This window comes from Seriola dumerili, unplaced genomic scaffold (genome assembly GCF_002260705.1).
Source record: "Seriola dumerili isolate Sdu_G_001 unplaced genomic scaffold, Sdu_1.0 BDQW01000074.1, whole genome shotgun sequence".
Taxonomy (NCBI): Eukaryota; Metazoa; Chordata; class Actinopteri; order Carangiformes; family Carangidae; genus Seriola; species Seriola dumerili.
Window position 1 is genome coordinate 519,813 of NW_019174329.1, and position 12,100 is coordinate 531,912.

Here is a 12,100-nt window from a genome sequence, read left to right on the forward strand (position 1 = left end):
TCTATTTAATAACTTCAACATCACTGAACCACAGTTCATGGCTTAAATTAAGACTCCAACGATTAAATACATTAACTGAACAAAAAAAAAAATGCATTTAATACGTGTCATCTAAATGACACCAACCCTATTTCTAGAGAGGATGCTACTACTAATCCTACACTTTAAGCTAAACGAAGCTAATTTAACAGTACATAGTACAAATGAAAACAGATACCCGCGCCGCTCATGATTGTGTCGCAGGGCACACATATAAATGTTTTCAGGATATAAAGAATTAATCTGGAGGAAAGAGTTGTGAATAACAATATACTGAAGTAACAACATTTGTTGGCTGCGCCATTCAAGTCCAACCTTTTGCACTGGGCCCTGCCTGCTCTCCATCACCCTCCTCCTTGATCTGGGAGGTCTGCTGCCGGGAACGTTCACCACCTGAGAGAGGAAGACTGAGGCGGATGTTGGATATGAAATCACTTCCTGCTCAGGGTCTGAATATAGTCATGATGGGGTACAAAGGGGATGTTTACATAGTGGACTACAGGGGCTTCTGACACAATAGGGACAGCTCAGAGCATGTTTGTTGGATGACGGCAAGCATTGTACTGTAGAAATGTATTCTCTCTCAGTCTCCAAGTAAGCTCCAGTTAGCCCTTTGTTGCTCTGTATTGTCCTGTTGCATGCTGGGATATCTTTGTTCCTATTTTGCCGGGGGAACATTTAGCTTTCTGCAGGGTGCCGCAGGAAACCACTTGGAGAACGAACATTGCCTTTGTCATCATGTCACATCTGTGGTTGGAACAAAAAAAAAAAAGTGCAACAAGTTATCATCTCTCTTCAGACACTTGTAGCCTGACATTTATTTGGCAGAAAACACAACCCAGTCCTGCAGGGAGCTGACAGTAGTCTGGGCTCTCATACATTTGAACACACTGTTTTTGAATTACTTTCCAGGCTTGTAGTGTTGTACAGACCTGAGAGCAGGTGTTCTAGGTTATCCGTGTCAAATGGACTCTTCCTTCCTCTCGGAGCCGTGTCTTGGCCTGTTTGACGAACTCATTCACTTTCCAGGGCCAAACTCCGTAATGGTTTCTCCGCTATCCCCTCTGTGTGTGTGATATAGTAGAACGGAACAGAACACACGTACATAGACGCATACGCACAGTTGTTTTGAATTCTCTTGTTGACAAAGGATTTCTCCAGTTTTGGGTGATTTGTGCCATGTACTTTAGATGGGTCTACCATGTGGTGAGCAAAACAACACCTGCTGTGACATCCATCCTCCTCATAACATGAACTCTAATATATTCGGTCACGCTGACTTCACATAAACCTGCATTAATTGAATTTTTTGGTTACTTGGGATTAGAGCAGCATGCTGTAAGAACATGTTATCACTCTATAAAGATGAAAACCGTTGGAAACTATTTTTTACTTTTGACTTTTACTGCACTGACTCTAGTTGCCCAGTTTATATGAATGCAATGTTAATCACATATTCATTGGACCAGAGGTTCACTGAAGTTATCAGATCAGTAGCAGGAGAGACATTTGTTTTCTACTGTATATATGAATTATTCCATCCATTATTTATATCTTACTTCTGCCTCAGGTGCAGATCTATTTATACACAGGGAACAACAATGTTCCATTAATATTTACAGTTGTACAAAAGCTATTACACGCTGTCACAGTTTGACATTCAACACTGTGTAGGTTGGCTGTCTTGCAGTCATACTGTGAATTGTAGCCCACATGGTGAGGACTGTCATCGCATACTAGGAAACACAGGACCTCTGTGGAAGCCAGTGGATCAGGGTCTCTGGGAGAGGAGCCTGCAGGTAATGAGGCAACTCTAGCCTGTAGAGTGAGCTGTGTCCCACATGTTCTGTCACATACAAGGGTCTACAGAAACTGAGTAGCTTGGGAGTGTGCCTCTTATCCTGTGGCGCCACCATCAGGAGGAACTCATTAATCTAGAGAAAAGCGCAGATAAGTGGTCTCTGCTAGTGAAACATTGTCACCCTGGTTGACATCGGCCAGTCACTGTGATGAAATATGTAATAAATGTGGTATAAATAAAAAATTATTGATTAAACAATATTTAAGCAGTCTGCATGCTGGTCATTGAAGGCTACAGAAATGTATCTTTTCTGTACCTAAGATATATATATATATATATATACACACACACACACACATATACATATATATACACACACATATATATCCATCTCTGCCTCTGTTCTTTATGGTTCTCTTGGTCTTTGAGGTCCAAAAACTTCAGCAAAACTGTGATTGTATTATCGTGGCAATGAATGATATTTGGACATACTGAAGATCTGTCATTGATCTTATGACAAAATGTTCAGCTAACTGTCAGCCTCTCACATGTCTCTGGCAACAAATAATTAGCATTTGTGTGGTAAAACCGCTGCTGACACATCGTCACAATTTATTTTGAAACAATGATAGCTTCAGACACACGAAGCCAAAAGCGGCCGTCTCATATTTACGGCTGAAATGATAACTGTAGCTACATATTTTATCAGCTGTAACTGGTTGGTTTACGCCTTCTCCACGTGACGTCATGTTTCCTGCATCCGTCGGTAAATGTGTGTTTTTAAAACTTATTCAGCGGGCTAGCAGCTAGTTAGCATAGCTATACCACGCCCTTTCACATCGGACCTGAAGACAACAACTTCAACTGGCTCCTTTCTGTGTGGAGGAACAGCGGCGTGACTTACCATAAAGTGGGCGCAACTGTAAGTACGGCGGGCTTGGAGCATTTTGAGGCAAGCCGCAGATGCCTAGCAACGGTTGCTCGGTTAGTCACTGTAAGGGGGCGGGGCTCATTTTGAGGCACGCCGCGGGTGCCTAGCAACGGTTGTTGGGTTACTGTCGCTGTAAGGGGGCGGGGCTTAACGAAAAGTCAGTACTCTGATCCGTTACCTGGAATGCCTTTGAAGTTAGAATGACGTAGTTAATGACGTATCAAAGTCATATACTGAGTAGCATATATGAGTAACATTGACTTTTATCAAATTTATGTCACTTTAGCACAGTGAATGACATTACGCTGATATTTGATATTTAGCTCCTCGTTTACTTTATATTCACATAATATTTGTACTGAATAACCAGCGCTACAAACATAATTTCTGACAGGAATATTTAAGACTGTCCCCTCAACACATTCAGTTTTCATTTCTGTTAGTGTTTGACTGACAGACCCATATGTGAAAACTAAAACAAGGAGTGTATAAAACACAAAACGTTCCGATGGCTACAAGAGAACCAACAGCAACAATGGAGATGCCGGAGATTACATCCGAAACTCTTTGCCCGATTATTGAATCCTTTCTATCAAGGATGAAAGAGGAACAGTGGGCATTAATAAAATCCGGTACCCCTGATGTTGCCACCAAGGTTATTTTGGCAGACCTGCTTTTGGACGTAATGTCAGTCATTACAAAAATCGTGGTGAGAGCCCTTCTGAGGCAAAATGCGTTAGTGTCTGAAGAGAGTATTCAGTCCTGTCTGGGCCGTACACTCGCTGAAAGTTTTGCAGACGTACTGAATGTTAAAGAAGAAGTCAAGAGTGTCAGCTCTGGACGACTGTCAGTCTTGATTGGGAAAGAGGTTACAGAAAGCGTCAACTCTGCCCTCTTCACTAACATGTGCTCTGCGAAGCCTTTGCTAAATCATGTCACTCCACCCCACACACTTAACAAGATGGTTGGTCATGCCTGCAAAATGTTAAAGGCTTTCGTTGCCAAAATGAAAATTTGCATATCACCAAACCATGAAGAAAGCCAGATCACCTCTGTACAGACACTAATTAGCAAGGAGGTCAGTGCACTCACAGAACCTCTTATGGTTGAAGTCCCACACTCTGACCTTGAGCTGTTGCGATCTGAATCTTCTCTGGAGATTCAGAGTCTTGCAGAATTCATTGTTCAGGCAAATACTGAAGAAACAGAGAGTTTGAAAGAAACAGAATGTTCAAGTTCAAGCCCCAAATCCAAGAAGAGCCCCAAAACTCCTTTGAAAGGAGTGAAGGCAAAGCTAAAAACCTTTTTTGCCAAGAGATTTATCAGCGCATCCATTCATCGGATAGTCGCACAATTAAAGACAAAATTCCACCGGGACGCGAAAGCTGAAAGCAGAGAGTCAATCCAGTCACTCATGGCTAGTGTTGACTCTCTGCTTCTGACAGAAGATGGAGAAAACCAACCAAGTGGAAATGAAGATCAGGCGTTGCAGAGATTCAACGACCTTTCACCTTGTAAAGTCCTGGTATTCACAACAGAACTTAGTGATTTGCTCCACTCTCACATGACCCCAGAGATAATTCCAAGACCACTTCAGTCCCATCCCAACATGTATCTTGACATACAGAGCAGAGTGGTTTGTTTCCTAGCACTGATTAGCTGGTGGCTGAACACTCAGGCTGCCGGCCACAGTCGCAGGGTGACGCTTGCCTTAATGAACACTGAGCCAATGGCATCATTACAGCTCCAAGAGGAGGCAGCATCTGCCTCAGTTTGTGAGTCTGAACCTCTGCAGGGTTCAAGAGCACAGGCAGAAAAAAACAAAATGTCTGTCAGGGTTCTCGTGGAAAAACTCGTTACCCGCGTGTTCAGAAAGGCAAAAGTTAACTTTTCTGAAGACTCAGGTGTCATCATTCAACATCTGTTTGAAAAAACATGGGCTGAAGTCAAAGGCACCAAGTTCCACATTACCCCAGAGACAGTTCAACACCTCGACAAGACCATTTTCAAGGACCTTTGTAAGAGATGGCGCTGTGCAGAGATGGTTCTGATTTCCATGAAGTTACAGGAACCACAACTTGCAAACTACATTGCTGCCTCTTTCAAAAGACAACTGACATCACCAAATCCACGCAACGCCATCTCCAGATTCTTCTCTTCTATGAGAAACGGCATCTCCAACATCTTCCTAAGAAGATATAGAGTTGGTTTAATTTAGACGACATGTAATATTCATTTTGAAGGAAAAAGATTTCTCTTTTTTTCTCTTTTTTCCTTCAAGGTAAATATTATGAATAGCCCTCTCTCCTCTGCTATCTCCTCTCTCCTTTCTCCTCTCTCCTATGTCCTCTCTCCTTTCTTCTGTCTCCTATCTTCTATCTACAGGGTTGGTGTCATTTAGACCCCACCATCAATAAAATTAAAAAAAAAACAAAAAAAAAACTGTTTGTTCTGTTGCAACAGTATTTGTTTGTTCCTTCAAGGTGAATATTATGAATAGTTGTGAGTGTGTGTGTGTCTAACTGAGAACTTTATCTATCCTTATTTCTTTAATAAGGACATATGAGACTATTTACTATAGTGTGAAGTTTAGTCTTTAATCTCTCTTTCCCTTCAGATTCAGCAGCTCATGTATGTTCTTCCTTCATGTTTAAGAATGTGATTCTTTTGAGATTTTTCTAAATAAACCTCTGGTCACAGCTTTAAATCCAAGACAAAAATCATATTTTATTCAAGCAAAAGTTAAAAACCTCAGTTTTATTTTGGTGCAGTGATGTAATTTGTGCTGCTGGTGTGGCTCCAGCCTTGCATTGAGAAATCAATGAGATAACAACAACAATAGCTCAAATATTGCCTGTTTCTGATCTTCCTCCTAGCAATGCTGAAGGGCAGGTCATCACAGAAAGAGCTTGAGATTTATGGAAAGAAACAACGAAATAATAGACAAAATAATAGAAAACACCTGTGAATATAACAAAAATACAATTCAACAGCACCACAAACTACTGTCTCCAAACTGACCATAGAGTTGAATTAATACCGCTCTAAAACAAACTAAACAAATGCTTCATGAAGGATTTATTGTGAGGCAGTCATATTAGATTGTATTTGTTTTAGCTAGGTGTAAACTGCCAACTGAACATCTCTTTCTGTAGGTTGTTTGTGGCATTCAAGCTTGATTGATCAGAACCTGGTGGACTTCTTCATCCTTTCCCTGCCTCTGGAGTACCAACATATTGTCCAGTGTGTCATGGCCGAGATGAAAGCCAGTGGGCTGAAGCCAGACCGGGGTGTGGCAGAGAAGGTGGCCAAAGATTTGAACTATTTCCCCAGGTCTAAAAAAGTTTTCTCTAACAGATGCTGCAAGATGTTAGGGAGAAGGTTGTACAACTATATCATCTGATGGACACTGTGTTCAATCATAATGTGTGTTTTTTTATCAAAGAAAAATTCTCTCAGCCAAATGACTCAGGAGAAGGAGTCAAGCTGCATTTTGCTACATGTAATACTACTTTAAATGTACAACCTACCTTCAGTGTTTATTTAACTGATAATATGTATGTTGTGTGTTTACTTTTCACCTTACACTGTGTGTACCAGGATTCAATTCTTTTATATAATAGTCACAAAAAATAATTTAGTGTACAGGATTTTGAACTCTAGATAAATTCACAGGTTATTGTTGGTCTCTGCAGCTTTCAGCTATAACCAGTTGTCTCTCACCTTTACAGTGATGACAGACAAGTCAGAAATATGAATTAATGCATCAATATTTTTTTCCTTTCACCACTGAAGAGAAAATACATAAAACTTAAATTATTTTACTCTATGTATCATTCAGTAATTCACTTTATTTAATCATGAATTAATTTTTTTGTAATTGTAAATTTAAAGTGCCTTGCTGTTAAACAGGTGGTTAATGTTATTTAGGCCTTTGGAAAGATTACTTTTTTTGGGAAGATTTGGAGCAAAAAAAGAAAGAAAAGAAAAAAGATTACCATTAATCGAACAACCTTTGGACTCTGACGTCACTCCTGCGTGTGCATGACAACCGGAACGCCTCTCCACCTCCCGGAGTGTTCACTCCGCTTTAACAAGCGATTAGACACGTTACCTTTTTTTTAATTTCTTTTGATAAAGAGGCCACACTTGTGCGAAATGAAACCGAGGAAACGACACGTCCTGCTGCTGTGGATGCTGGTCTACTCCGGCCTGACCGAGGCGATCGAACCCATCAGCACCACCATAGCGGTTGGCATGGCTGCGACTCTGACGGCGTTTTTAGCTAGCTACCAGAACATATTCTACCATTTCCACGAGTGCTGTCGACCCGAGTGGATTTCGTTCAACAGGACAGGTAACACACGTGTATCCGGCTAACACTTTAGCCACCACATTGGACTCATTTGTGGTCTTTTCATACTTTTAACAGCTTTAAACTACTGATTGATTTAACGTTACCCAAGCTAATGCGTGTGCTACATTGTCAGTTAGCTACATAAGTACATAAATAGTATAAACATGCGTAAAGTTTACTATAATACTTTGAATTTATTCATTTTGCATCTAACTTAGCAAACATTTGTATGGCTGTGTTGAACAGAGCTCAGTATGTGTATCACGTGTTTGTGACGTATAAGGAAGTTCCGCGTTGCAAAGAAGCTAGTTGGTCTGCTAACGGTTTCTCCGTGGTTTTAAGGTTGTTTTATCACGCAAAAAAAGCGACCGATGTCAGAAATTAAGTGGTTTCCACAATGAAAGCGACACGTTTATATTTGTTGTTACATGTGTTGTCGACCACCGCCGTACTGGTAAACACGTTTGATCCGGTCACAACAACAGTGGTGATCGGTATCGGTGCGTCTCTGGGCCGGACGATCTACAATTATTTACATGAAAGTTGCGATTCGAAATGGATAGCCTTCAATGCAACAGGTAAGCATGTGCACCTTGTTCCAACACGACTACAGGTACAAACAACAGTAATTTTTTTTTACAGCAACTTGCAGTCTTTAGGACAATGACTTGGCCGTGGCTTGCCTGTTGTTTTTACACCGTCAAAATCGAAACCTAACGAGGAAAGTAAGGCTTTCTTTTCTTCTTCAGGCTCTGTGCTTCAGTACAACGACTTTGAAATTATATGATGGTGCCAATCCTGAGCTTTAATTTGAGTAGGTTTACATCTGTATAGTAAGAACTGTAGAAGATACAGCTCTGATAGCGCCACATAGTGCCCAAAGTTTAGGGGCCTAAAAGTAGTTGAATAAAATCATTATATTTAATATTTTGTGGAAAGTCCTTTTGTAGTCAATGACTGCCTAAAGTCACCCACAGTCTGCTGTTACTTGTTTTGCCTTTAGCCTGACCTTCATCAGGTGGATTGAGATCAGGGGATTGACTCAGATGGTCGAGGATATTACACTTTTCACCCTGAAAAGCTCTTTGGTTGCTTTGGTTGTATGTTTTGAACTGTAGTTCTCCTGAATGATGAAATATTGTCCATTGAGGTTTGATGCATTTGACTGAATGTCAGCACACAAAACACATCTGTGTACCTCTGCATTCATCCTGTGGCTTCTGACAGCAGTGTAATCATCAATAAATGCCAGCGTGCCAGTTCCATTAGCAGCCATTCATGCCCAAGCCATATCAGAGCCACCACCACGTTTGACAGATGAGGTGGTATTCTTTGGGTGGAACAAAAATGACATACTGTTTGCAGTCACTGATCCTGTTGACTTTTCACCGTGTTCTTCCCAGCACTCGAGGTTGACCTGAGCAGAAAACTGTTTGGACAGCACATAGCATCACGCATCATCTTAAAAGCTGTGAATGGATTCATGAAAAATGCAAACCCAAAGAAGCCCCTGGTGCTCTCTCTGCATGGATGGACCGGCACAGGGAAGAACTTTGTCAGTAAGCTGATTGCTGAAAGCATTTACAAGGAGGGAATGGACAGCAACTTTGTTCATGTTTTCACATCCACACTTCACTTCCCACATCCAAGTCAATATCTTACATACAAGGTATGGGGTATGAATAAGTTGATTCATTTTACTTTCAATTAAAACACAGTGACATAGTTGTTTTTCAGCCTTTTGTGTGAATTAAACATGCTGCTGTTTCTTCTCAGTCTCAGTTACAGCAGTGGATCAAAGGGAATGTCACCAACTGTGAACGCTCCATGTTCATCTTTGATGAGATGGACAAGATGCATCCTGGCTTGATCGACAGCATTAAGCCATACCTGGACTACTATGACAAGCTGGATGGAGTTTCTTATCGGAAAGCCATCTTTATCTTCCTCAGGTGAAAAGCTGAACGTTTTCCTAAGGGTTGGGATAAACTTGGTTATACTTTATATCAAGTTTATACAGTGTGTCGTCTGACCACATCAGGGTTTATAGCTTTTTCCGAATGGCCACACTCGAAGGCGGAGTGAACATTTTTAGGCAGTCTCTCCTGGAAGGGATTCAGAATGTTGCACTTTGTTGAGGAACTGCCCTGTTAAGAAAAGATAGGGCTAGAGAGAGAAGTTCAAACCCTTTCTCACCTTCTCACAGCTGGTTAATCAGGACATGAAGTGGGTGTGAATGGTAGAATTTTGGTTTTAAAAGGTTACAAAAATGTTTGGATACAGATCCCTCTAATCCAATGTTGGAAAGATGTGTGAGGGTGGAGTTTCTGAAGCTATTTGACCACCCAACAAGCAGTTCAGACGGAGTATACAGGCTCTTAAGTCCCCAAACATTTTCACTTGAACCACAGAAAGGTATCAACCAAAAATGTATCAGTTGTCTGTTTATAAGGTCCCATTAATAGCAAGCACTGAAAAGGAAAATACAATTCAGAGCAGATGAGTAGTAAAAATGCAGTAAGAAAGAATTATAGGTATGAAAGAGTGTGAATGTATATATACGGTACATTTTATATTGATTTTTGATCAATGTAAAATAGGTAATTAGAAACTATCTTGCCACCAGCCACAACGCTTGTGAACATGTTGATGTTCCAACTCATGAGTACTTACTAGTTATTGCTACATTATTACATAAGTACTCAGTAGTCATGGGTTGGACCACCCCCAGATTTCGAGCTTGGACTTCATTTTGATGTCAGAGACTGCAGCTTACGAGGTTGTGATGCTATTGCAGTGACAAAATCTGTCCGTAGACATATAAACTACCACATCTGTGGTAGTTTCTACTACAGGTGTCTCAGGGACCACATTCTGCCATGATGACACACATACACACACACACAGCCTCACAAGGTGACAACAATACCAGCCCTCCTGTTGCGGCTTTTAATCAGAGGCAAATTTTGATACGTTGCATGTTTCTGATCTTCCTTATAGCAATGCTGGTGGGGACAGCATCGCACAGACAGCTTTAGATTTCTGGAAAGAAGGACGAAATCGAGAGGAGATCGAGCTCAAAGACCTGGAAATGTTGCTCTCTCTGTCAGTGTTCAACAACAAAGAGAGTGAGTATAAATGCTGGAATGCTGTTGTGTCGTTATCATTCAGAAACTAGCTTTGATAAACAACATGGATTTTTAAAAATAAATCTCTCCCTATAGGTGGGTTTTTTCGTACAAGTTTGATTGACAAGAACCTGGTGGACTTCTTCGTCCCGTTGCTGCCTCTGGAGTACAGACACGTCGTCCAGTGTGTCATGGCTGAGATGAAAGACAGAGGAGTGGAGCCTGACCAATATTTGGCAGACAAACTGGCCAAAGATTTGGTCTATTTCCCCAAATCTGAAAGAGTCTTCTCTGTCAAAGGCTGCAAGACGATAGAAAGCAAGCTGGACTACTACACATAATATCACCATGGGATGGACGCTACGTGCACTTTTTTTAATAAAGAAAACTGCTCTCAGCCAAATGACTGAAGAGAGGAAGTCCAGCTGACTGAACTCTTTGGAGGTTTCTCTGTCTGACTTCAGGGCCACGAAGAGGGTCAGCAGGCCTTCTCCAATGTTTCCTCTTGCTTACACTGAATGAAGGGGCTGATGAAAGCGCTCAGCACTAGTTGAGTGACGAAATAATAAGATTGGAATATTATCCTTTCTAACTGAATAAGGGGTTTGATATCTGCTTTTATGTCACAACGAGAGTTTCAAAGACGGTGCTGTTTTCCTGAGAGATTCATAATGACTACATGTGTCCTGAAATGGACACGTTACTGTTTTGAATTTGTTTTTCAATCTGTACTCCATGTACATGGATTACTGGAAAACATCTGCCTTAAGTTTTTGCTGTCATGATTTTTATAACATCTACTGTGTTATTTTATACACATGTCCACTGTACATACGAGTTCATTAGCAGTGTCGGACTTTGTGGGGTAGCTAGCACTGCAGAGCTGCTCCTAGAAAATTCTCACTGTTCAAATGCAACAATACATAATTCAGATGTAAATTTGAGTGGATACTTGGAATTTTTTTTTTAATGAGCTGCAGTGGGACACTTCATGAACTCAGGATAATATTCTCACAACACACATGAAAAACAATTTTACCAAGACTTGATTTTTCTTATTTTCAAAGATGCAGACTGTTCATAATATAACATTCGAATGATATTGTTTATATGATTGGTTGATTGATTTTAAAAGAGGTAATAATTGTGCCCCAATCCAGTCAAAATGTTTTTTAAAGCAGAATCCTGCCTGTACTATAATTTGTCTTTAAAGAGGAGGAAGTGTTAAATCATACGTAGACCTGCCCAGACATTGTGAAAAAAGTTGTTCTGTTGGTTTCTCAAACTCTGACAGTTTGCTGTGACTGTGGAGAAACACTGTAGGTGTGGATGTAAAGCTGATATTATTGAGCTGCTTTGCTGTAAACACTAGGAAACACACAGGAAAAAAAACATCACAAATAAAATGAGAAATTTTTATTTGTATCCCTGTTTCTGATGCATGCTTCACATCAGGTTCATGAGCGCAAGTACTGTGGTTCTAGAGGAAGCTAAACATCTTTATTATTTCCACAAACATTTCTCTTCCTATTTGAGTCAAATCATTCAGCTTTACCTTTCCTCTGTTCACTGAATGCTATGGATTAACATAAGACTGAAGTGGCAGAGGAACATTTGGACTGAAATAGCAGTTATGTAATAATCAAACATCTTGCTAAACTACTGGGCAAAGTACAACTTTAAGTCCAGGCCTAAAATAATGAAGAGAGAGAAACAGGCAGGTACATGATGCAGGCAGGGCAATGGACATTGTTTGTTTTTTTTGTTAGTGCATAGATGTTTAATGGATTTTTGTTTCTGTATATTAACTGCACCTAAAAAACTCAAATTACAGTGCATTAATT

The 12,100-nt window shown here is 40.5% G+C and overlaps 1 protein-coding gene across 2 annotated transcripts; it reads left to right on the top strand.

The window, feature by feature from the left end:
* Positions 1-6,818: 6,818 nt before the first annotated feature.
* LOC111220812 (torsin-1A-like) lies at positions 6,819-11,681 on the top strand. 2 transcript variants are annotated; one of them, XM_022744041.1, is made up of 5 exons: positions 6,819-7,128; positions 8,532-8,797; positions 8,905-9,080; positions 10,129-10,256; positions 10,353-11,681. In XM_022744041.1, the coding sequence occupies exons 1-5, from the start codon at positions 6,930-6,932 to the stop codon at positions 10,595-10,597; spliced, it is 1,014 nt and encodes a 337-aa protein (XP_022599762.1). In that variant the 5' UTR covers positions 6,819-6,929; the 3' UTR covers positions 10,598-11,681. The 2 variants fall into 2 exon arrangements, with proteins under 2 accessions (XP_022599762.1, XP_022599763.1); XM_022744042.1 differs by lacking the exon at positions 6,819-7,128 and adding an exon at positions 7,411-7,706.
* Positions 11,682-12,100: the final 419 nt, after the last annotated feature.

Bases quoted from the DNA above. Each gene is read 5' to 3' on its own strand.
- LOC111220812 (XM_022744041.1), top strand. From the start codon at position 6,930: ATGAAACCGAGGAAACGACACGTCCTGCTGCTGTGGATGCTGGTCTAC. The intron at 8,798-8,904 runs GTATGGGGTATG...GTTTCTTCTCAG, and splicing joins GTCAATATCTTACATACAAG to TCTCAGTTACAGCAGTGGAT. The intron at 9,081-10,128 runs GTGAAAAGCTGA...TCTTCCTTATAG, and splicing joins GCCATCTTTATCTTCCTCAG to CAATGCTGGTGGGGACAGCA.